The sequence below is a fragment of the Centruroides vittatus genome, unplaced genomic scaffold (assembly GCF_030686945.1).
Source record: "Centruroides vittatus isolate TY-2023 unplaced genomic scaffold, ASM3068694v2 scaffold_654, whole genome shotgun sequence".
NCBI lineage: Eukaryota > Metazoa > Arthropoda > Arachnida > Scorpiones > Buthidae > Centruroides > Centruroides vittatus.
The window spans coordinates 29,108-52,543 of record NW_027122714.1 but is presented as its reverse complement, the minus strand read 5'-3'; the positions used below and the strand labels follow the sequence as shown (position 1 = coordinate 52,543).

General features: G+C 29.2%; 1 protein-coding gene across 1 annotated transcript in view; it reads right to left on the bottom strand.

Annotated features, from left to right (window-relative positions):
- LOC136989534 (E3 ubiquitin-protein ligase AMFR-like) overlaps positions 1-23,436 on the bottom strand; it is a 38,540-nt gene that overhangs the window by 13,275 nt on the left and 1,829 nt on the right. Inside the window, exons 2-7 of the mRNA XM_067287733.1 lie at positions 6,664-6,756; positions 4,399-4,563; positions 2,690-2,842; positions 1,571-1,611; positions 1,357-1,489; positions 1,150-1,283 (exon numbers count right to left, since the gene is read on the bottom strand). Coding sequence (XP_067143834.1) covers positions 1,150-1,283; positions 1,357-1,489; positions 1,571-1,611; positions 2,690-2,842; positions 4,399-4,563; positions 6,664-6,756 — 719 coding nt within the window. The remainder of the gene's footprint in view (positions 1-1,149; positions 1,284-1,356; positions 1,490-1,570; positions 1,612-2,689; positions 2,843-4,398; positions 4,564-6,663; positions 6,757-23,436) is intronic.

Here is a 23,436-nt window from a genome sequence, read left to right as displayed (position 1 = left end):
TAATAGTCCTGTGATTTATTATGTTGTTATTAAATAATTTGGTAGATAATAAACAGTAATTTACAAGTTCAAAAGAATGTGGGAATACTTTGTCATAGCCATTTACATTTTATAAATTTCTATTAAAATCTTATTTAACTGATTCAAATCTTTAATGTAATTTATTAATTTTTCATTTTAAATAAATCTACTTTACATATGTTACGGGAACTGTTGATAATAAAATGTTTCATTTATTATTTACAAAAGTAAATAAAATTTTTCAGTGTAGTAGAGAACACAACTAGATCCATTCATTTATTAATTGATAATAAAGATTATTTTTTTCACTTGGGTAAATAAAATGAATTGTCAAAACATTCAATGTTAATTAATTAAAAGTAACTACATTAGAAGAAAAATTTTTAATTAAAATAAAAAATATATATTGGTTTAATTTCTAACACTTTGAAAAAACATATTTTAAAAATTAAATAAATGAAACTATCAACTCAATTAAAATGACAGATTAATAGTGTTTTTAAAACTGATAATGTATGTCAGTATGATCTAAGAAATGGACAAAGAGCCACATCCAGTCCAATATTAGCAGAAAATTGGCCTGCATCACTGTTGTTTCTCAAGTGTGGCATTTTCATTATCATTCTGCCATGTGTAATTCCTTAATAAACCAGCATAATGCTCAATGCTCTCATTAAAATGTCAACAATCTGAACTTTGTTACTTCATTAAGAATTCAAAAGTGCCTTATTTTCCAATTCTCATAAAAAATTTAGTTCTAAATCCTGAGACTTAAGCTTGAAAGAAGTTTTCCTATTCAACTGAAAAAAAATTGAAAATGATATATGTCAATCAATTAGAAAATAGTCTGCATATTTTTTTGTATTTTAATAGGAATAAATCCATATAGAACAAAAAGATAAAATCAATTCATTATATTTGGCAGTTTAATGGCAAAATTGTTAATCATATAATAGTTTTATTATAAACTTCTAAGCTCTTTTTTCCCCTTCAAAAATGCTAGACTTTTCATTCAAGAGAGAGCATCAGCAGAAAGGAAAGATGCAATTTTATAATAAAATTTTAATTCTTCATTAAAAGAATCCACAATAAAATAAAAAGCAAGAAATCAATACATAATAAACTTACTTTGCTTCCATGTGTTTCACGACTCTCAAGTAATTTTTATGACGTTTAATACGCCGTTTAATCTCATAGAGAAGATATCTCAACTGCATACATATAACTAAGCTTGCCATTGATAAGAATATATTTCCCCACAACTAGAAAAAAATTTTTTTCATAGTTTCAAACTATTATCATAGTTAGTTATCAAACACAGACAAAAATACTTACCAACATATGAAGATGATGGAAAAAATCAATTACTAAAGCAGTCAATTCAAAAATCAATTCAGTGTAATAAACATAAGTAGCTCTTCTTTCCCAAACACCTTCATGATTAATGTCCCATAAATGAATGGCATAACTGTAAAGAAAATTTATTCTATTTTTATATAAAAGTATTTTAATTAAATTCTATATATAAATAAAAAAAATCCATACTCACATAATAATTACATATAGTGTTCTCAGTGTGACCAATGCACACTAGAAAAAACAAAATGCTTTAAATATTGATTTATATTTGACATGTTTTTGATTAAACACAAAAAATGTATTAAAATATAATAAAACAAAAAAATTTATTTAAGTGTATTTAAAATAATTTTTTAGTTCTTATGTCATAATTCCTTATGACATAAGAAATTTACAGTCAATTTGGCAACTTAGGACAACGAACTGAATTACGAATTACTTGAATAAAAGCTAAGTACCAATTAACCTTTTACAGATAAAATATTTTTTAATATTAAAAAAAAGTTTTTAGACTATAAAATTATTTTAAAATTGCAAAAATTAAAGATAATCTGTACAAAAACAATATTTTTTCCTATATAATTTTATGAATTATAATTTTCCAGAAGCAGCATTTTAAAATGATAACGGTACTAACTACGATTGTAAGTTGTAGATTAAAAATTACTGAATTTAAAAATGTTGTAAAAAAATATGAGAAAACTAAACAAATATTTCCAACTTCCTTAAAAATCCAAACTTTTTAAACCACCACATATCCAATTTTAATAAAATTATTGAACTGACTAAGTCTAGACGCTAACTAGTTTCACTTATAATTAATATTCATTTGTAAATAATTTGAAACATTTGTCATTTAATTAAAATATATTTCAAAATTTTACTTTCCAATAACAAGTTTTAGAAATCATAACTTATTAATTTAAATAGTTTTAAAATTATTTTATTAAAACAAATTTACTATCATTCAGAACTCTTGTTGCACTCTAATTTTTGGTCTGGCGATAGTAAATTTATTTTGTAGAAAGTATCAATTCTAGCAATTTTTTAGTTGTATTGTGTTTGCATATTTCTTTGTCATTAAAGTAAACAGTATCTCTTGACTTATTTATTGATAACAAGCTGTTTATGAGGTAGATTTTGATATCCTAACAAGTTTTTCTTTCAATCAGAAACTTTTTCAAAGATAAAAGTGTTTAAAAGCAAAAATTTGATCTACATTAATCCTAAAGTAATCCAATCTTTTAACAGTACATTCAAATTAAATCTATCAGGATAGGTTATGTCAAAGAAATATATTTTTACTTACCTCTGTGGCCATAAAAGCAAAAGTATTAATTCCTGCATGAAATCCGACCATGACACAAATTCCAAAAAGGCTGGAGAAGATTAATAATATACAGGAGAGAAGTGCTAAGAGACGGATGTGTGTCCACTTTGGAGTAGTTGGTGAAAAAGAAAGCTAAAGAAAAATCATAATTTAGATACATTTTTATATATATAATTCTGATCTGTATTATATCATTCCCATAATAATTACATTTTTCATTACATTTACATATACATGGTCTTCCGAAATGAAAGCTACCATTTTAAATTATCATAATTATGTTAATTATTATCCAAGAAGTATGCGACATGGACCAACTGATAGAATAATTGTCAGAGTTTTGCCTCCTGTCTTGTCATTTACTATCTCTAGGAAGTGCCATAAAGGAAAATAACAATTCTGCAACATTGAATGCATTTTGTGTTTTCTGAAGGCAAAAATCTATTGTAGAAAATCAGAATAACTCGTGCATTGTGAGTAATCTGCAGCATTTGTAGAATTGTGGCTGTGGTGGGAGGAATGACAACAGGTATGCTGTAGCAAGTACAGGAAGAATTTGAGTATCTGTCTGATGTGTGCCAAAGTGCACACGAGAAATCGTAATGAACAAGTGTGAAATTTGGACAGATTTCCAATGTTTTAGTGTACATTACAATGTTCTTGGACAATAATTAGCATAGTTACAATAACTTAAAATTGTAGAATTCTTTTTGGAAGACCTTGTATATAATTCTATTTTGTATTATACAGTGATGTATAATATCAAGATATATATTTTTTTCCTTGTGTCTTACAAAAGGCCATTCTAAAGTTCATTTTATTTTTAAACACATACATGCAGACAATAATTCCCTTTTAGAAAAATAAACTTTAACAGAAGAGAAAGGGAGGTCTGATTTATCAAAATGTTCATAAAAAGATATTTGAAAAATCACTTATGATCTTTGTTGGGCTGCAAACTCATTCACTTCATCTCAAATTTACCAAAACTCCAGGGGAAAAAATACAGTTTAATTCACAAAATACACAATTTTTTCCTCTTTGTAGTGCCAAAATTAAACCTCAATATATCATAATTAGAAATTTTCCATAAAAAAAAATCTTATCTGAAATCTAATAAACAGAAGTCAATTAAATTGAGATAAAACATCATTAATTTGTTCCTTTTATATATAGTATGGAGAGATTAACAAAAATTAAGTTTACTTTGCATGTAAACACAAAATTTGTTTTGCCGATCAAACAATATCCTTTAAATCAAGAAATGTTCATTGATTTGTTGATTTATAAGATATTGTTTCTAAAAACAGCCATGATTAATACAGACAATCTTTCATTCAAGGTATACTGGTAAAAAATCCTTCAAGCATTACAGGAAAATGGTAATACTACACAAATTACACATACATACAAAAATTTTGTATCTGATTATTAGTATTGATAACAAGAAAACTAATAAAAACGTGAAATAATTGAATATTTAATTAATTCTTTAATCGAGTACAAAATCACCATTCTGTATTTTGGGACAGATTATTTTACTCCAATGCTTCAATAGAGAAAATGACTTATTAAAAAGCTATCCAATTAGTAGTTTTTGGTAAAGAAATAAGAAAACTTTAATTACAGTATCTTCAATGTATAAAATGAATAATAAAGAAAAAAAATTTAAATACTTTTATACTTACATATTCAAACCTATCTTTACAAAGTTGTGCAAGTAGATGTAGGAAGCCCAATACAGTAAACCAGCTGCACCATAAAATAACTTCTCCCATAAACTGGACATTCATAACGCCAAAAATGAAAATAAACTTGTAGAAAATAAAATTCCAAAATTTATCTTTGATGTGCTGAAAAAAAAATTTAATAAAGAATTAAAAAAGAATTATATTGTGGAGAAGTATTTATTTCACAAACTCTGTTATACATGTATATGATAGGGACCTGCAACATGTGACCATTGTGTTCCAAGACAGCTTACATAAGTGGAAATTCACATAAAATAGCAAATTCTATTAATTATTAAGTATAATGCCTATCACACATGTTTTTTTTAAACATAGATAAGGCAAATAAATGGTATATTAACAGTATGATACTGTAAATTTTCAACAGACAACTTTTTCTTCTCACACTAAATTTAAAATTTTAATTTTTTTCATCTAAAGTAGACATTTTATGGCCTTTCTTTGGCTTATCATAGCTACCAGCATCACTATCCATATGTTTTAGAGCCATGTTTGAGAAGTAATTAGCATATGTGAAACAGGGAAGTAATGATATCATGGAGACATGACATGTTACCAAAGACTGATGTGAACCCCAGCATTTAGAACAAAACAAGTCAGAGTAACACCTCAGAATAAGAATGAGCGAGATGCTACAAGACTTCCCTTTAAAAACTGGTGAGAATTTAAGGTGCAACAAGCAAAAATTATTGTGACATTGACACAATGCCAGGTTGCAATTTTTAATTTATTTAATTTAAAAAATGCACTATCCACCTCCAATTAGTAGTGTCTTGTCCTTGTACATCATATTTTTCCTGATAACAGAGTCGAGCCGGTCATCCATGTAACTCTGTTCTGGGAAAATTTTTCAATTCAAATCACATGACATCTGGTCTGAACCAGCAGTTCATATATAGTTAATTGGGTCTCCTGACCCTATGCTTTCCATATTTGGTCTCAACTTCATCTATCCATTCTTGACATTAAGAAAAGACAGAGGCAGACATGCAGAAACAGTGAGAATTTATAGATCTACATTTTTTTTAAAAAAGAATTTTTATTTTATTTATATTTCTTTTTTTGGATTGTTAAAAAGCATAAACTTGAAACCACATATGGCAAGTCTGCATATGGCAGAGTCCTACTATAATTATACGTATTTAATGAAATAGAGGTCAACATTCTCTTATCCTAAATCCTCAGGACAAGCACTTTTCAAATCATTTTTGACATAGTTTGTTCCAAGATCTTCATTTGTTATGAAAAGTAATGTTCTTATGTATATTGAATAATCACCTAAAACTGAACAAAATATTTGTTAACAGCAGAGACATGTCTGACTTGTAAATGACCATTGTTGTGCAGACTAGTGACTCTCCACATTCCATAAATAACACTTTGGTTTTTGGAATTTCAGATATGAGATAGTTGACCTGTTCTAGGAAAATTTTTTACATTAATATAAAAGCAAATGAATTTCAAATTTTGATATGTTTCTAGACTAGTTTCTTCAAATACAATTTAGAAATATTTGGTAACATTACATGATTTTTAGTACAAAACCTCTGGACCTTTGTCACAAATTCCAAGATTTGGGAACCATTGATATAAATGAAAGTTAACTCATGACAGTTTTATAACATCCAAGGATGTAGCCACAAAGAATAGCATGAGTGGCATTTCCCTTACTGAAGCTCTTATATACCTAGTGCTCTGGTTCTTACATACCACTCTGCCCCACTGGAGTTTAAAAGTAAACACATGTCAATATCAATGGTTGGCATTTGGCTTGCATATGACATGTGCATCCATGTCAGTATGGCAACTCTTTGCACAATAACATGTTGCAAGTGACTGTGGGCTATTACTTTTTTTATGGTAGCCTAAGTACAGTACAGTACATATATTAAGTTAGGTAAGCCATCGGCCATGGGGTGATCACACTTAAATTTCTGGCTACATCCCCGCATATTGCTTTTATGAAGCCATCGGCTTGGTGTTGTACTGTCATACATCTTTAACAAAATGTAAATATATATGAATTCCTATAATTGTAATGTTTATTATAATTACATACAAAAAAAAATCATCTTTTAAGAGTTACATTACTCTACAGATGTCATTTCTAAAGCCACTTATGATCAAATATTGTTTGAAAATATCCAAGTAATAATATACTATAGTGTACTTGTAACAGATTGAAAAAGAACAAAAATTTACCTGTTGTTCCGACACCCTTAGTTCTCCAAACACCAACGTCTGAATCACTTTTCCAACAAGGATTAAACAGCAATAGGCCATGTTGATCAATGTCTGGAAGAACATTTAATAAAGTCTCAAAATAAAAATGCATAAATAAATATAATTCATCAAATCAAATTGTTTAATCAGTCATAAAGAAAACTTGTTACAAGAGAAAATATTTCTATTTATACACGATGAAAATTTTAAAATAATGTAGTAGAATCAGCTAAATGAAAAGAATTATATTATTTTTTGACAATAATAAATTCAATATTGAATTTTTTAACTTAAACATTTAATAAATAGTAAAATTCAAATTGTGCATACAATTCTCAATATTTCCAATTCTCTATAATAATTACAGTTCGGAATAATAGTCATTCAAGTACATTAATAGTTTGTACAGTTCAATAACAATTGTTTATTAAACTATAAACTGAAGGTCTTGTGAAACTGACCTAGAGATAAAATCTATTTGACAACATAAAAACAAAAAAAAAGGCTGTGGAATGATAGACACAACAACGATCAATGAATGATTTCAACATGTATCTTGTTGCATGCAATCGGGCATGCATCATATACTTTTATAGCACACTTTTCTATATCAAAGTCTAAAGCAAATGATTAAAAAATTACAGAAATATTTGTACAAATACCTAATAAATATGCTATTTCTATGTAAGAGAGAAACTATTTTAATTCTGAACAAAAACATTTAATGCAACTGCTACTTTTAGTTCTCAAAATATGGCTATCCTTACATTCTAAGTAACAGATTCACACACCTAAATATTTTAATTTAATTTATTCCTTTTTTTACTATAATTATAAATAGGGTGGCCCAAAAAAAATCAGTAAAATGAGAAATATTTTAAATTATAGTAAAAACGAGATTGAAACAGTTGCACATTATTTGTAATTCAATTGCTTTATTAGAAACAACTGAATTACAAATAATTGATTTCTTCCAATGAAGTGATTGAGTTACAAATAATAAGAAACCATCCTAAACTGGTTTTATTTATTATCTAAGTACAAACGGAAATGCATATTAATGAGTCACAGGTTTCTAATGCATCAAATGCTTAGAAACACAGCCGACACGGTTAGAGATGCAACCCAAAGCAGAATATTTGGTCATGAGAACTGAGCAAGCCGGGGATTTGGCAGAGTTACACATATTGTACTCTATTTAATATTAATGTTACCATTATGTATTTTGATTTCAAAGTTTCATCGGTATGCTGTAGATGGCAATTAAAAGACTAGTGTTTGTTTTTTATACACTATACAATTTTTTTATTCTTATTTATCATTCATACACATTAAATTTTTATGCCTTAACCTTTTTTTTTTACTATTGTGCTAAAATTAATATTTTTACTTTAATTAAACTATCAAAGCAACCTACAAAGAAAGGCCAGTCATCAAATGCTGTACTCCGGAACAGTGAAAGCAAATTAGCAGTGATCGTTTTCTGATAGACTTAGTCTTCAATTTTAATTTTTTTTTAAAACTATTTATCTTTTTATTCTTTCCCTATCAGGTATGACTGGTTATCCAGACAAAAAAAACCCAGTTATTTGAAACTGTTCGTCACTGATTATTTTGTATGATCAACCCCCTATGGTATTTAAATACTTTTCATTAAATTTGAAATCTCAATTACTTAAATACTTAAAAATTCTCTAACTAAGCTAAGAAATAAAATTATTGACATACAATTTTTTAACTGCATATATAGCTATATTGATTAAGACTATGCTCGTAACAGTTATACAGTCATGACCGTGACATACTACACGATTAAAATAAACGATAACTCGAGCAAACATGCATTTCTGTCTGCATCTTTATATATTTTGTAAACACCTTGCTTAAAATTACTATTTTAGCTGATTTTGTTGTAAAAATATAAGTTATAATTAAACAGCAAAAATCAAATTTCTCTAAATATAAACAATAGATTTAATTTCCTCTAAGGCAAATAATACAATCATTGTAAATAGTAAGAGAAATGAATATGACCTTGGAATATGAAAGTTGGCTCCAAACAAGGTGAATATCATTTGTAAACAAATGTACTTTTTTGATTTTTTGCATCATTTTTATTAGCTTTAAAATATTTAAGACAATATTTTTATCACTTCTTTATTTTAAAGCATTATCGACACTCGTTCGTAATTTGATAATTCTGTTTATCAAATTTGGAAAATTATAAAATGTTTAAATTACTAATTCGACTTGAATTGATAACTTCAAGTTTCATAAATTATAAGTATAATATACACACATCATACATTTGCTTCTTCACTTAATAGGTATGTTAAAAAACCTCCATAAAATGAGATGCCTATTATTAATTTCTAAGAAGAAAGTTATGGCGTAACAGCAGTAATCAGTTAACAATTAACTCAGTAAATATAGTTCATCAAATATTCCATAATTTGCATTTTTTTCTACAAAATACATTTATTGTTTTTATGAGGCATGTAATTAAACAGGTAAACAGATTGATTTAGGCATTTGTTTACTTGTTTGTTTAGTATAATAAATAAATTGTTAAAAAAAGTAATAATCAATTTTTCAGTAAAACAAACTGTCTAACGAGATGACGTATGCATATTAATGTGAACAATAAATTAATTTTTCAATAAATGTACAATTTATTCAAATTGCTAATAAATTTATCCAACATTTACATAGTATATTATTTTAAGAACTATTAGCTAATAATAACAACTGTCCTAAGTCAACTGAAATGATCTAGATGACATGTAAATATTTATATGCAAGTACACAGCAAAAAAAATTCTGATGTGCAATACATCGATTATTAACGCAATGGGAAAATGCAACAGTGGCAAAGTGAAAGAACTTTTAAATAATTCCCGTAACAAATTTTATTATGATAAATATCAGGTAATTCTAACTGAAAGAGGGAGAGTAATAAATAAGTAATTTTTATTAGAAATAGCTGTTCCTGAATTTTTAACAAAGTTGAATACAATTAATAAAAGTTTAATATTATGTAAACGAAGACAAACACACCCAAAACCAGCAAAAATTAACTGAAAATCGTACTTTTATTAACATTTTTGTCTGTAACAGACATCTTCAGGTAAAATACAAATAATGGAGAACTAAAGGAACAAATTAATTTGTTTGAAAAATCAAATTTTAATTTGTTTAGTTCTACGTTGCACGTATTGTATCTAATGATGTCCGTTACAGACGAAAACAGTAGTAAAAGTACTCAGCTTTGTTCATTACTAACTTTAACATAAAGAATTAAATCTTGGCGAAACATTCGATACTGCAGGACTCATGGCATCTTTGATGTTTTTTGGAGTTGACCAGCATTTTGATTTTATAGTCATGAGTGCCAATAATGTAGCTTTGCATAAATACGTGGTACAAAACTTTTACCATTGTTAAATTTCTGACAACTCCCTACGTTCAATTACATGATCTCGTTTAGGGTCATGACCCACAGTTTAAGAAGCCTTGTTTTAGACTATGAACTTTGATTTAATCATGTTTCTTTACACTTGTGTTTCAGACTCGTTAAGAATTCAAAATTTCTTTTGTATGTCTTTAATTACTTGACCTACTGACACATGTAACTAATTACTGTCCCTCTTATCCTTTTTAGGATCTAGATCTTATTACTATTTTAAAAAATAATAATAAACAGATAACAAAATTGTATTCATAATATAAATAATTAAATTGAGAAGTACTTTTATCACTCTGTTTAAGTTTGTAACAATTGTTTCCTGGTTTCGAAATAAGGAAAGTTCTTAAAAATAGAGAAATAAATAAAATGTCAAAGAAACAATAAAGAAATGCCACAAGTGAAATATGAAAGGAAGGGTTATTATATAATAAATAGATGCTTACAAGCTTAACAATAGATAAGCTTAATAAGAAGAAAGTAAAAATAAGAAATAAAACATTTGAAAAAAAAAATTAGTGTTTTTCCTGTAATACTTTGACATGTCTTCTATTAGTAGCTAAATGGATTTTTTAAAAAATTAATTAAAAATAACTTATCTTATTATAGGAATGTAGGATCAATACAAAATAAATATCATAAAAAGTTTTTCATAAAAGAAAAACAGGAAATAAAAATAATTATAATATATATAGGGTCTTCCAAAAAGAATGTTAACATTTCAAATTATAATAATCATTATCCACGAAGTATACAATATACACCAACTGCCGAGTTTTGTCTCCAGTCTGCATTCGAACATCTTTTCTATTACCTCTAGGAAGTGTCGTAAACAAAAATGGCAAATCTACAACACAGAAGCAAAAACCTATAGGCCTACTAGAAAGTCAGAATCATTCATTGTTATGCAGCACCAGTAATCTGCAGGAGATATAGAACTGTGGTGCCGTGAAAGGAGTGACGATGGATAGGCTGCAGCAAGCGCAGAAGAATTTGAGTATTGGTCTGATGCATACATGACATGAGCTGCAGGCACTGAGAAATTGTAATAGGCAGACGCAAACAGTTTTCCAATGTTTTAGTGTGCATTACGTTCTCTGATAATAATTAACATAATTTCAAGAACTAAAAATGGAATCATTCTTTGTAGAGAACTCTATTTTAAAATAAAAACTAATGAAACCTCGCATAATGAGTGACAAGAAGAGGAAAGTCCTGGATTTTGCACTCATGCTCCATCATGCTATTATCTGTGATTTTTTTTGTTTTCTGCAAATTGAATTCGTATTTTAGGTTGTATCATTCCATGTTAGAAGAAATGATGATTCACACTTCTTAAAATGTATATTGTATAATTTCTTTGAATAAACGTTATACGTAAAATACCATATTTACTCGCATATAAGACGAGGTGAGACTTTAAAGATCAAAATACAGAAAATTAGATTTATTAACACAATTCTAATTTTATTTCGTTTAATCACGAATGAGTCAAATGCACATATTAAGGCAAACAACCATGTTTTCTCGACGTTATCACTTATTGTCCACTTGGACTAGCCCTCCAAAGCTTCATTACAATTCTCTTCTTTTTCACTTTTACTCCAGAAAGCATCGTCCTCTGATCCGTCGAGTGAATTTAAAATGCAGTATTTCCTGAATGACTGCTATCAGCTTTTGAAGAATGCCTTTCCACGCACCTGATACCCATGTAGCAAAACCAAAAGATTATAATGTATGTGACAGGAAAAAGTTTATTCTTAATGATTCAGAATGTACAAATATCAAAAATACCAATTTAACAAATATGAAATAACTACATTTATAATCATTGCTAAGTGACCAGCTATTTTTGACCCTCTCTATAAAAGCCATTCACCTTGACCTCGATAGCACTCTGCTATAATGGCCTACACGGTTAACAAAAATTATTGCAAAAATGCAAAGGATCCTTTCACTTGCGTGTATAGGATGACCCAGGTTTTTGAAGCAGTGAAAAACGAAAAAAATTTTTATAAAATGCAATTTATGAAGGATTATTCATATATTACTTTAACTTTGTAATTCTTTGGAAAAATAATAAATAATAGATTATAGTTTAAAAAGACAGACTTGAAGCTAAAATTAAATATTTTTAGTTTCCTTGATTCTAGCATTGCATCAAGTTGTAAGTCATATAAATAAAAAGCAATTACTTATTGTCACATCACAATGCCTGGCTGCAATTTTTAATTTATTTCACTTTATGCACTATCCACCTCAAATTAATAGTGACTTGCAATACATTATACTTTTCCTTTAACAACAGAGTCGTGCAGTCTATTAACTCCTTTCAGGGAAGTTTTGAATTAAAATAATGTGACTTCTGGTTTGCATCAGAAGTTTGTATATAGTTAATTAATGTAGGCTTTGTTGCATAAAATTTCGGTATCTTTCAGCAATGAGCTTTTCTGCTAGACAATTATGATTCAGTTTTTGATTTTATCACATTTTTTTTTTTTTAATTCTCATATCCAGTGTCTAGTAAGTACAGTAATATATCGGTTTTCGTTAACCTTGGTTATCGTTGGTTTCGGCGAATTGCCTCAAATTTCGTCAACATGCTCAAGTGACCTCGCTGCTAATTTTGCAAAAACAAAGGGCAGCCCACACATTTTCTGGCACAGTGTGGCATTATTTCTTGTTGTGTGAACATTACCCTGCAACGGCCCACCATTGGCCAACAGTTCTGTTCCCTGAACACTGGAAGTTCGGTCACAGGTTTGCACTTTGCCAAAACAGGCGCAAACCTGCGACATGAACCTGGCCATGTGAAGTTTTCCGGGTTTTCTCCATGTCTGTAATGCCTGAATAGGGGCCAGTTACCCTTAAACAGATTTCCCAGAAGGTATTATTCCTCTTGATACGACCATCATAAATCCATACTACTACTATTACATGACAATTACATCACAGTTTACCACAGGGGCGATATAGGCTAGAGTCCAACTAGCTTCTACAAGACAAGCCATTACCCCACGTGTCTAGCCGAACAATTCCATTGCTTTCATCTTAATGCTTTTATCTTTATGCTAATTAGTCTTTTACGTTAATTTCTTATTGCTTTTAGTATTTAATGCTATATTAATTCTCTATAAAATGTGTTTTTGGTATGTATTTTGAGTGTCTAGAATGAATTAATTGGATTTACATTGATTCATATGGAAATAATTGCCTCAGTTTTTGTCAGTTTCGGATTTTGCCGATTGTTTTCGGATGGATTATCAACAAAAACCAAGGTATCACTGTACTTCCATGTGAAAAATTTGGTACCTTCGTAAAGTAGAATTTATATTATATTTATTCTGTAAACTACAATTGTGCCACCTGATATATTTTCTTTTACAAATAAATGAAGATTGCTTTATGAATTATTTTAAAATCCTGTTTAGGCATAATTTTTGAATCTTTTTAAATCTTACTCATTAGCATTTTTCCAAAGCCATAACATTATGGTCCATAATCACATTAGTATAAGTAGAGAACAAATCTAAGGATTGTCATATATCTTCATAAGAATGAATAATAAACATGTATAAAAAATGAGTGAAAACCCCAACTATGCTAAAATACATGAAAACATCCAAATGTTTCATTGCTGCACATTATCATAAATAATCCATTTTCCGTCACCAGTAATTACTCACTTCAAAAAGGGACTATCTGGTTATGTTTCAACACAGATCACATATTCTGACTATCAGATTTCTCTCAATTGATGTGGTACCCAACCATTGTAGCATAATATCTATCCTAAATTGTGTAAATGACCAACAACTGATACTCAAGCAAGCAGTAACACTTCTGCAATTTCCTTCGTGGCATAATGTAGATTCTGTTGAATTATCAACAACAACTTCCAGACTATACTGCATTTTCTACTGAAAATTTCTCCATACAGAACCTCAAACCACTTTTCACAGACACATTGATAGCAGCTTCCCTATAAATAGCACAGATCTTTTTTTTGTGCAGTTGGAGCATTTCTCTTTTATGGAAGTAAAAAAATAACTTAAGATCTATTTTTAAGCCCAAAAATTTAAATATAACAATAACAAACATGAAAATTTTTTACAATAATGAAAAAATATATTTCTCTTTGCAGACAATACATACATAATGTGTCTTTAAAACTATATGTCCTTTCTCATGCAGTTGAGGGATAAGACAATTCCACGGCCTTTATTGTAATTATATCGTCCTGGCCTATTTTTAAAATTGTAAATTATTTTTTAATTGTGCTGCCACTGCTAGAGGGAAGTTTTGGACTGTTTTACATTTCTAGGAGGATGAGAAGCCTCAAAAAAAAAAAAAAAAAAAAAAAGGTTGACTCCGCCTGGGAATTGTCTTATCCCTCAACTGTGTGAGAAAAGACGTATAGTTTTAAAGACACATTATGTATGTATTGTCTGTACAGAGAAATATATTTTTTCTTTATTGTATTATATCGTCGTGGCCTATTTTTAAAATTGAAAATTTTTTATTTGTAATACAAGTTACAGAACGTTAAGTTGAAACTGAGAAAAACAGTTGAATATGGTTAATTCTTCTTTTTTTTAAAAAATAAAAAGACAGTTAATCTTATTCATTTTTAAACTAATCTGATACTAGAATTTAACTCATTAAATAAATCAAACATATCACTAAGTAAATGTAAATGATGATAAAATTAAATATCTGTGCATTTAGCATCAAGTTATAACCCAATTGAAAACGTTAACTATTGTATTTACATCATCTTGTTTGGCTAAAAATGACAAAAAATTAAAAAAAACCAATGTACATGGACAATAAAGTGAAGACAATAAGTGTCAGTGAACCAAAGTAATTGTTATATGATTTTAAAAGTCACAAATGCAGTAAACTTTCAAATAAAGTAGAGCATTGATTATCCAAAACAATTCAGGACTGGGTTGTTCAGATAATTGATCATTTACAAAAAAAAAAAAATATATATTAAATACAAAACTGAACTGTATATATTTTGTATCACACATCTTACAAATACATACCTTACATAAAGTAGTACATTAACGTAGGTCTACAGTTTAGGTTGGCAGGAGGGGGGGAGAGTTACAACACAACAGCACCAGTGAAAATTTGAATTTGCTGACTGGAATGCTTTCGGTTAACTGATGTTGATCAGTATTCAGACAATCAATGCTCTACTGTATAATTTAGCATTACTTGATTACAAGTTGTTGTGCAAATGTAATCTACTTAAAAAATAAATTTTAAAATATTTGTATTAAACAGTGTAAAGGATTGTGATTTAAGAAATAGATACAAAATATGAAATGTTGACATAATTTTTGTAAAATATTTTATGAAGGTATCTTTTATATATACAGGGTGTTTATAATAAAAGTTCCACTTTGAAATGGCCATAAAATGAAAATACTAGGCAGAACGTTATCAAACTTGGTAATAGTTTACAGGACGTCATGGGATTTTATTTCCTGCGAAAAAAGTTCAAAAACTCACCACTAACGGGAAATGGCACTGTCTGCAATATTGTTAAACAAAATAAGACATGAAGGCATCGGTTGAAAACGTTTTTAATTGTTTCTAAAATGTGTTACAAAGCATGTTCAATGTGGCTTTCTGAAAGCAAGTTAAATCACATTACTGTGTTCTCAACAGTAGCTCTTAGCATATCAGGAGGAATTTAACTTGCTTTCAGAAAATGGTGGATGCCACATCGAAGATGTTTCGTAACATGTTTTAGAAACAATTAAAAACATTTTCAACCGATGTCTTCATGTCTTATTTTGTTTAACAATATTGCAGACAGTGCCATTTCCCATTGGTGGTGAGTTTTTGAACTAATTTTTTTTCACGGGAAATAAAATCCCACGATGTCCTATACACTATTACCAAGTTTGATAACATTCTGTCCAGTAGTTTTCATTTTATGGCCCATTTCATAGTGAAACTTTAATTATAAAACACCATGTATAATATTTATATACTACTAACAGCTTCATTTTTCCAGTGCAATCCTGACTTTTTGCATCACTTCACAACATATACCATGCTTTTTGTAATTTATAAACAACTCTTGGCAAATGATATCTTTATATATTATTTATAGTTATTTAATTTATCAAAATATTTTAATAAAAAAAGTAATTGATAGCAAGACGTCGTAATATGAAATAACAAACCAGCACTTCTCAACCGGTGTTCCCAGATGAATTCTTTTCTTCCAATCCTTCCAGACCATAGATTGTAAAATTAAATAATCACAAAATGGAGAGTATGGAGTTCAAACGCAAGCTCTTTTCTATTTTAATTTTTAGACTGAATTAGTAAGAAAAAAACAACAACAAAACTTTATTCTAATCATTTTGAAAAAATAGATTTTTGTTCCATTTTTGAAGTAATTTTCCTGGTCAATTTTGATGGCCAGCCCACTTCTAGCACTAAGTGTTTATTTAACACGTTAACTGCCACCTGTAATATGATATTTTCCGTTTTGTCAGGCCACAACGAGAAAATTTGATATTTAATATTTTATTATGATATAAATAGAAGGGTCATTATATAACAGTCGGTAGGGTGAAGATAAAAAAAATATATCAATGATGACTGGCCTTCGTATGGCCTGAAACCAGAGACTATAAGACCACAAAATATTTAATATTAATTACTTTATATGTAAGAAAAGAGAATAATTAAACTAGTTTTCGATACTTTTTCCATTTTTTAACTATTCACTATTAAAAAAACACTTTTAGATATAAAATAGCTTTCTATTTAAAAAAAAAACTACGACAGCCGGCCGTCGGAGCACTTTGTGAGGCCATACGACGGCTGGCGGTCGGACCGACTTTATAGACGTCCGTGAGAGGCCACCACTAGGATGTAAAACGTCTTACGAAGCCAGGATAATTTAACCTTGAGTGAAACTACATTGGTTATAGCGACGACGGGCGGTCGGATGGCTCTGTATGGCCCTAATTAGTACGACCGCCGGCACGTCGGATGGCAGTTAACGTGTTAAAAAGAAAACAAAAACAATAAAATAACATGTTTTTAAATAGTTTTATTAATGTAATATATAAAATTTTATTGGGCTGTAATTTGAAAAAATGTAAACCAATAAATTCCTGCTGTCGTCCGCCTGTCTGTCCTTCCTTAATCTTAAGAATGAAGTTAGATAGATGAAAGTCAAGAGCAGATATGGAAAGCTTAGAGGCAGGAGGCTCCAATTAACTATATATGAACTTCTGGTACAAGCCAGAAGTCACGTTATTTCAATTAAAAAATGTCCCCCAAAAGGAGTTAGATAGATGACCAGCATGACTCCATTGCCAACAGGAATAGTACAATGTACAGAGGAAAAAGACTATTAATTTCAGGTATATAGCATATATTTTAAATTAAACAAGTAAAACAGCAAGACCATATTTGGGACAAGACTATGTCTCGGAGACTCACTACTAAGCGGGATCACTCTGATGCTCACGGCAGGTCTCGTTCTCATTCTCCAATCATCTTTGGTGTTGCTGGTTTTGAGCACGATCATTCAAACTTCACCAGCCACGAGGTCTTCCATGATGCATTTTCATTGAAATTTCTCTCCGTTGCATGACGTCCCAGGTTGAATTTTTGTCAATGCGAAAATTTCCCGTTTTTGAAAAAATAATGGTGGCTATTGTATCGTTCGCAATTTTTTATTTCGCACAAATGAAATACACATATATATTAATAAATGTAAAAAGAAAAAATAATTCTATTTCGGAAGTTAGTTTTAATATAAAATTATAACGACGCGCCATCTAGTTTCAAAAAGTTCCAATGATGAAACAAGATATCTCTGGTCAATCGGTCGAGATTAGCATGTAGCAACCAGAGATGTGTGGGAAATAATACAGGACAGGTAAATGGGTTTTTTTCAAAGATTCATTTGTCAAAATTTGCTTTTTCGTACTTCCCAACGCACGTGTTTGTCAAAATTCAATTTCCCAATATTCGTATTTCAAACTTACCAACCAGCAACACATGTGCAAATCTCGCTCTACTGCCTGTTGTAGAGAATGTCGCCATTGGGTATTTTATTGTGTTTCGGTTCTCAGTCCCGACTACCTACAAGTCTGGTTTATTTTATGCGTGCATGATTTGGGCACCTAATACTCTGTGCCAAATTTCAACTCCTGACATGTACTCCTTCATACCTCTAAGCTGATAAGACAGCAGGACATACGATTTTATAAACAAGACACAGTCTTGTCAATAAATTAAAAATATGATTAAAAATTGCAGCCCAGCATTGTGATGGATGTCACAATAAAACAGTTGCTTGTTATAATAATTATTATTATTGTATGTTAATAAACATTGTATACTGATAAATATAAACAAAGAAATATTTATAAATTTTTTAAATCAACATTTTGTATATGGTCACAGTGACCCATCAGTAGCAGTTGTGTGAGAATTATTTGTTGGTAACAGTTATAGGTTAATACAGTATTCACATTTTATATATATTTTTAAATTTTCAAATAATATAAATCCATATAATTTATATTGGAAATTAGACTTTAAAATGTCAAATTACCAGATCTCTCTCTCTCTCTAATTGAATTTTTCAAGTCCCTTAAAATTCATGTTAAAAAACATTAATTATATCTTCTCATTATATTAAATTTTTTAAGTTTCTTTCTTGTTAACATATTCAAATGCTATTTTATATGACTTGCTGTAAATGTATTTGATACATATGCTGCTTTATGATTATGCAATTGGAAATTAAAGTGTTTATAGTTTATTTATTGGATTTTTCCTGAATCAATAGCTTTCATAACATAAATATGAATGATTTCAAAATCAATAGCAATAAATAATAAATTCAAGCTGGTATGCAAGGTTCTTCCAATAAACAATAGGCTGTTAGTGACATTTGCAAAATCATTCTAGAACAATCAAATATTCTGTAACAGAGCTTGATAATCAATGAGAATCTAGCTATAAATCAATTTCAGAAACTAAAGTACTAGGTCTAGGATTTAATCTATAAATTTTTTGAATGTTTAGGTCAGGTTTTTATCTTGCCACATAGAACTGGATGTTGCAAAACCATTCTAAGTAATAAAGGATGCTGAACAGGTGTATAGTATGCATTTTCTAATTAAAATTATTAGAATTATCCGTACAGCTAAATTTATCAAATTTGCAATTATGTATCATCTACCCTCATTTCATAATCAGTGAAATATGATGATATTCAGCACTATGAATAGTTCTTTCTTACAATGTATTTACATAATAAATTACATTAAACTTTACAAAACTTGCACAGCACAGTTCTTAAAGGAAAATTTCATGCATCTAAACTTTCCTCAATCAATACATTTACTTTATTTATTGTCTACAGAAACTTTTAAAGGTTTGCAACCTTCTTTTATCAACTAAAATGAAGAAATCATAAATTTTTATCAACTCAAAAAACAGAATTTTGTTTGAAAGATATTACAATGATCAGATATAAGGTTCAAAAACCTTATGTTGAAATATTAAAACACAAAAATTTGCACCGTATCTCATATATGATTTATATATATTTCAAAATTAAACTTTAGCAATTATATATGATTTTATAATCACCAAATTAAAATGGCAAAAGTCTGTTATTAAAGTTTAATATAAATATATTGAGTAAGATGTATATTACACAATGTTTTATAACATTTAGTCATGACTAGTCAGAAGTCATTCTCTCTCAATTCCCAAAACAAATGACTCAATATTTATATAACTACAAGTCATTAATTTCTTAACTGTTTGAATTTAATTATATTCTAAACTTTTAAGATATTGCAAAATTAAAATAAACAAAAATAGCACAAATTCAAGATGTACTTTGATATTGGTAAACAATAAACCAAAGTTTATCAACAACATAAATGTTAAATTCAGGTTGGATAGATTAAAACTTTAAATAAAATAACCCATAATCTGTATTTAAATTTAAACAGATAACTAAAATGTCTACTTTAATAATTAAAAAAATGTTCTCTAAACTTAAAAATCTTGTTCAGTTCGCAAACTAACGAAATTTTATATTTAAATTCAGAAAAACAAGGATGATTCACAAAAGGATGATGAAAGTTCAAATTAAAAATATAATTTTAATGACAAATTCTTCTCATGAAAGCTCCTCAATTGCAAAATTAGTAAAGCATGAAAAAGCTAAAACTGGATGACTTTTCACGTTTGACTAGACTAGGATGGAAATAATTTTTAATTAAAAGTTAGTTCCATCCTAGTCTAGTTAAACATTTCAGCCTTTATAGTAAAGAATTAGTTGTAGTTTATTTTAAATTTTGCACATTTGCATTTGACTTGCTCCATACATTTCAATATATAATTAGTTTATTCAACTTTAAACCCAATGACATCTAATTAAATTGGTCAAAAACATCATCTTACTGTATAACACGGGAGTTACGTTCCAAAAAATTGCCTTGTTATAAGAAACAAAGAACTAGTGCAAAAAGGAGGGTTGGGTTCCAAAAATTAAAAAAACATGCTGTTAAATCCTTCTTTAAATCAGATTTATGATTCACAAAAGGCTGATGCAGGCATTGGGGCATAAAAAATTACAAATAAAAATAATAATATACTGAATATTATACTGTAAAAACATAAAATATATATAAAATAATTTATATTGTTAATTTAAATTAATTTAAATAATTGCTAGGGGTGCCCCTAGTGGCCATTTTTGACATACAGTGATAGAATCCAGTTTTTCAACTTTATATAGTAGATTTTTTTATGGGTAAAATACTTATTTAAGTAAATATTTTACCAGAGATTATTCATCCTACATGATGATCTCAGCATGAGAATCATCAACTAGTAACAGTTTTTAATACATTTCGTGTTGTACGAGGGTTTTACCTAATTCCCGAACCGTGTTAGAGTGAACCCGTGCTATAAAAGCACCGTGTTATACGGCGGTTACCTGTATTCACTGCCAGATACATACAGTTGTTTCTCCACATTATACTTAGTAAGTTTATAAATTAACAAAAACTTCTGAAAAATATTAAATCCAAAACTCCATATGTTAGCCAGACATTATGAGAAAATTAATAAAAACACGACACAATCTTGAAAGGACGATAAGTCATATTTTTATAAAATTCAACCGAACAATGTTTTTCAACTTTGAAATTTAATGCTTTTTTTTCCTGAGAAAATAACTTATAATATATATTCAGTGGCAGATTAAGACCTTCTGGGCTCCCCCTACATGATTTTATAAATTATTACATATTTAACACTGTTTAGATGATAAACCAAAAACAATACTCTAATGTTTTTGAACTTCAAAGAGGTCTATTCATTATCTTATCTAGGAAGTCCATTCTTCTCGAGGGCTAAATTATTGTAATGTCCAACCTAAAAATTTTGTAAGATTTATGTATGAGACTAGGATGAATTAGCATTACATGATTTCAGACTTGTTTATAAGCATAACCCTAGAATTTATTTGTTACGGAGAAATAAGGACAGGATTCCTAAGGAGAACAAAACTGAAGTGTACGTATTACCAGTTACAGTAAAAACAGCAATCTGGGATTGTGGGTTACATGAGTAGGAACTTTGTGCAGACTGTACAAGGGTAGATATAATGCATGTGTGGGGTAAGAATAACAGCACTAGCCTGCTTTGCAAGTGCAGACACAGAAGTCTTGTGAAATCAAGCCAGGATACATTAAAACAAGAAATAACTACTATCTATAGGCATTAAACAGTTTTTATTATAAAATTGACACAAGCACTTTGGTCATTTTATCAGTGTCATCTTCAGGCAAAGAACATAACTTTGGAACATTATGATAAATTTAAAAAAAGGAATATTAAATATTCGAAAATGGAATACAAATTTTCTAAGTTAAATTTAAACTAACATGGGCACAAGAACAGCATACACATAAAGATAAATTAATATAAAATAACAATTAAATTAGATAAAATAATAAGATAAACATTTACATTCCATTAGTAAATTTAGAGTTATGGCAAATTTTTATAAAAGTCAGGATAATTAGAAATATTAGATTGTCCAAGTATGCAGCAACAGTAGAAAGGATAGAAATATTCAAACCAAAGTTAAAGGGATTGTGCTAATTGCAAAAGGTGGAGAAACTTTCCTTATGGCATGGAAGTTCTTACTAATACTAAGAGGACAATGTAGATTACAAGACAGATGTTATTACAGTTTAATGTTAATGATATGCATATGTTTAAGAGTTAACTGTTTGAAAATGTTTGTTTTTAAGTTTGATTTATTTTGTAACATTAGAATGATACCATTCTAAACAGTTGAATCCTGAAGAGGATCTATGGACTAGATCAAAAGCATTAAAATACATTTTTATTTTCTACTCTTCCATCTAAGCAGTGGATGAATATAAGTAGCCAAAGTATCAAAGACAATCGTATAATCATACTAATGTAGCTATAGAATTAATTATAAACTATGATATACAATTGCAATGGTAAGACTGCTTTATTATTTCTCCAATTTCAGAGCTCAGAGTCCCATAGGCCTAGTGAGAAATTCAACACCAAACATATTCAACTATTTTTTGATCGGTTTGGTTTGTTGTTTACAGTAATGCAACACCTGGGTGATCTGATGGGAGGAGGAATGCTTCCTGGGAGAACTTTCTATGGGAAACCAGCCCCTATTTAGTTGTGAATGACACTGTTGGGACTTCAACAGATCTGTATAAAGTGCCAAAAGAAGAAAAAAAATTCAAAGGAACCATTCCTCTAAATGTGATCCTTGGCTAGTTATAATCTCCTGAAATCGGCCTATTTCCAGGGTGCAATCAGGAATCATGCTTTGCTCTATTGCATTTAACTATTCAGCCCCAGGTAACTGGCTTTGAGCAGCCCTCTCAACTGTTTGTGAAATACTAGATGTTATATAGTTTTAGGGGTGTGGGCTCGTCCGGGTGTACTATAGATTACTCCCTATGGAATTTCAGGACTTTGATTATATATTTGAACTCGGGGAACCGAGACGAGTTCAACGGTACCCTATTTTTGGACCGGAGACGAAAAATAAAAAAGTTATCATACTTTTTTCCGGCGATCGCGCGATGATAGGGAGTCGCGTCGCTCTCCGCTAAGTCGGCCTCGCTATCGCGATCGCTTGCCGTAATCTGCCTTTAGTAGACGTTTCCCCCCTTTTTTTTACTTTGTTCAAGAACTACCGTGAATCG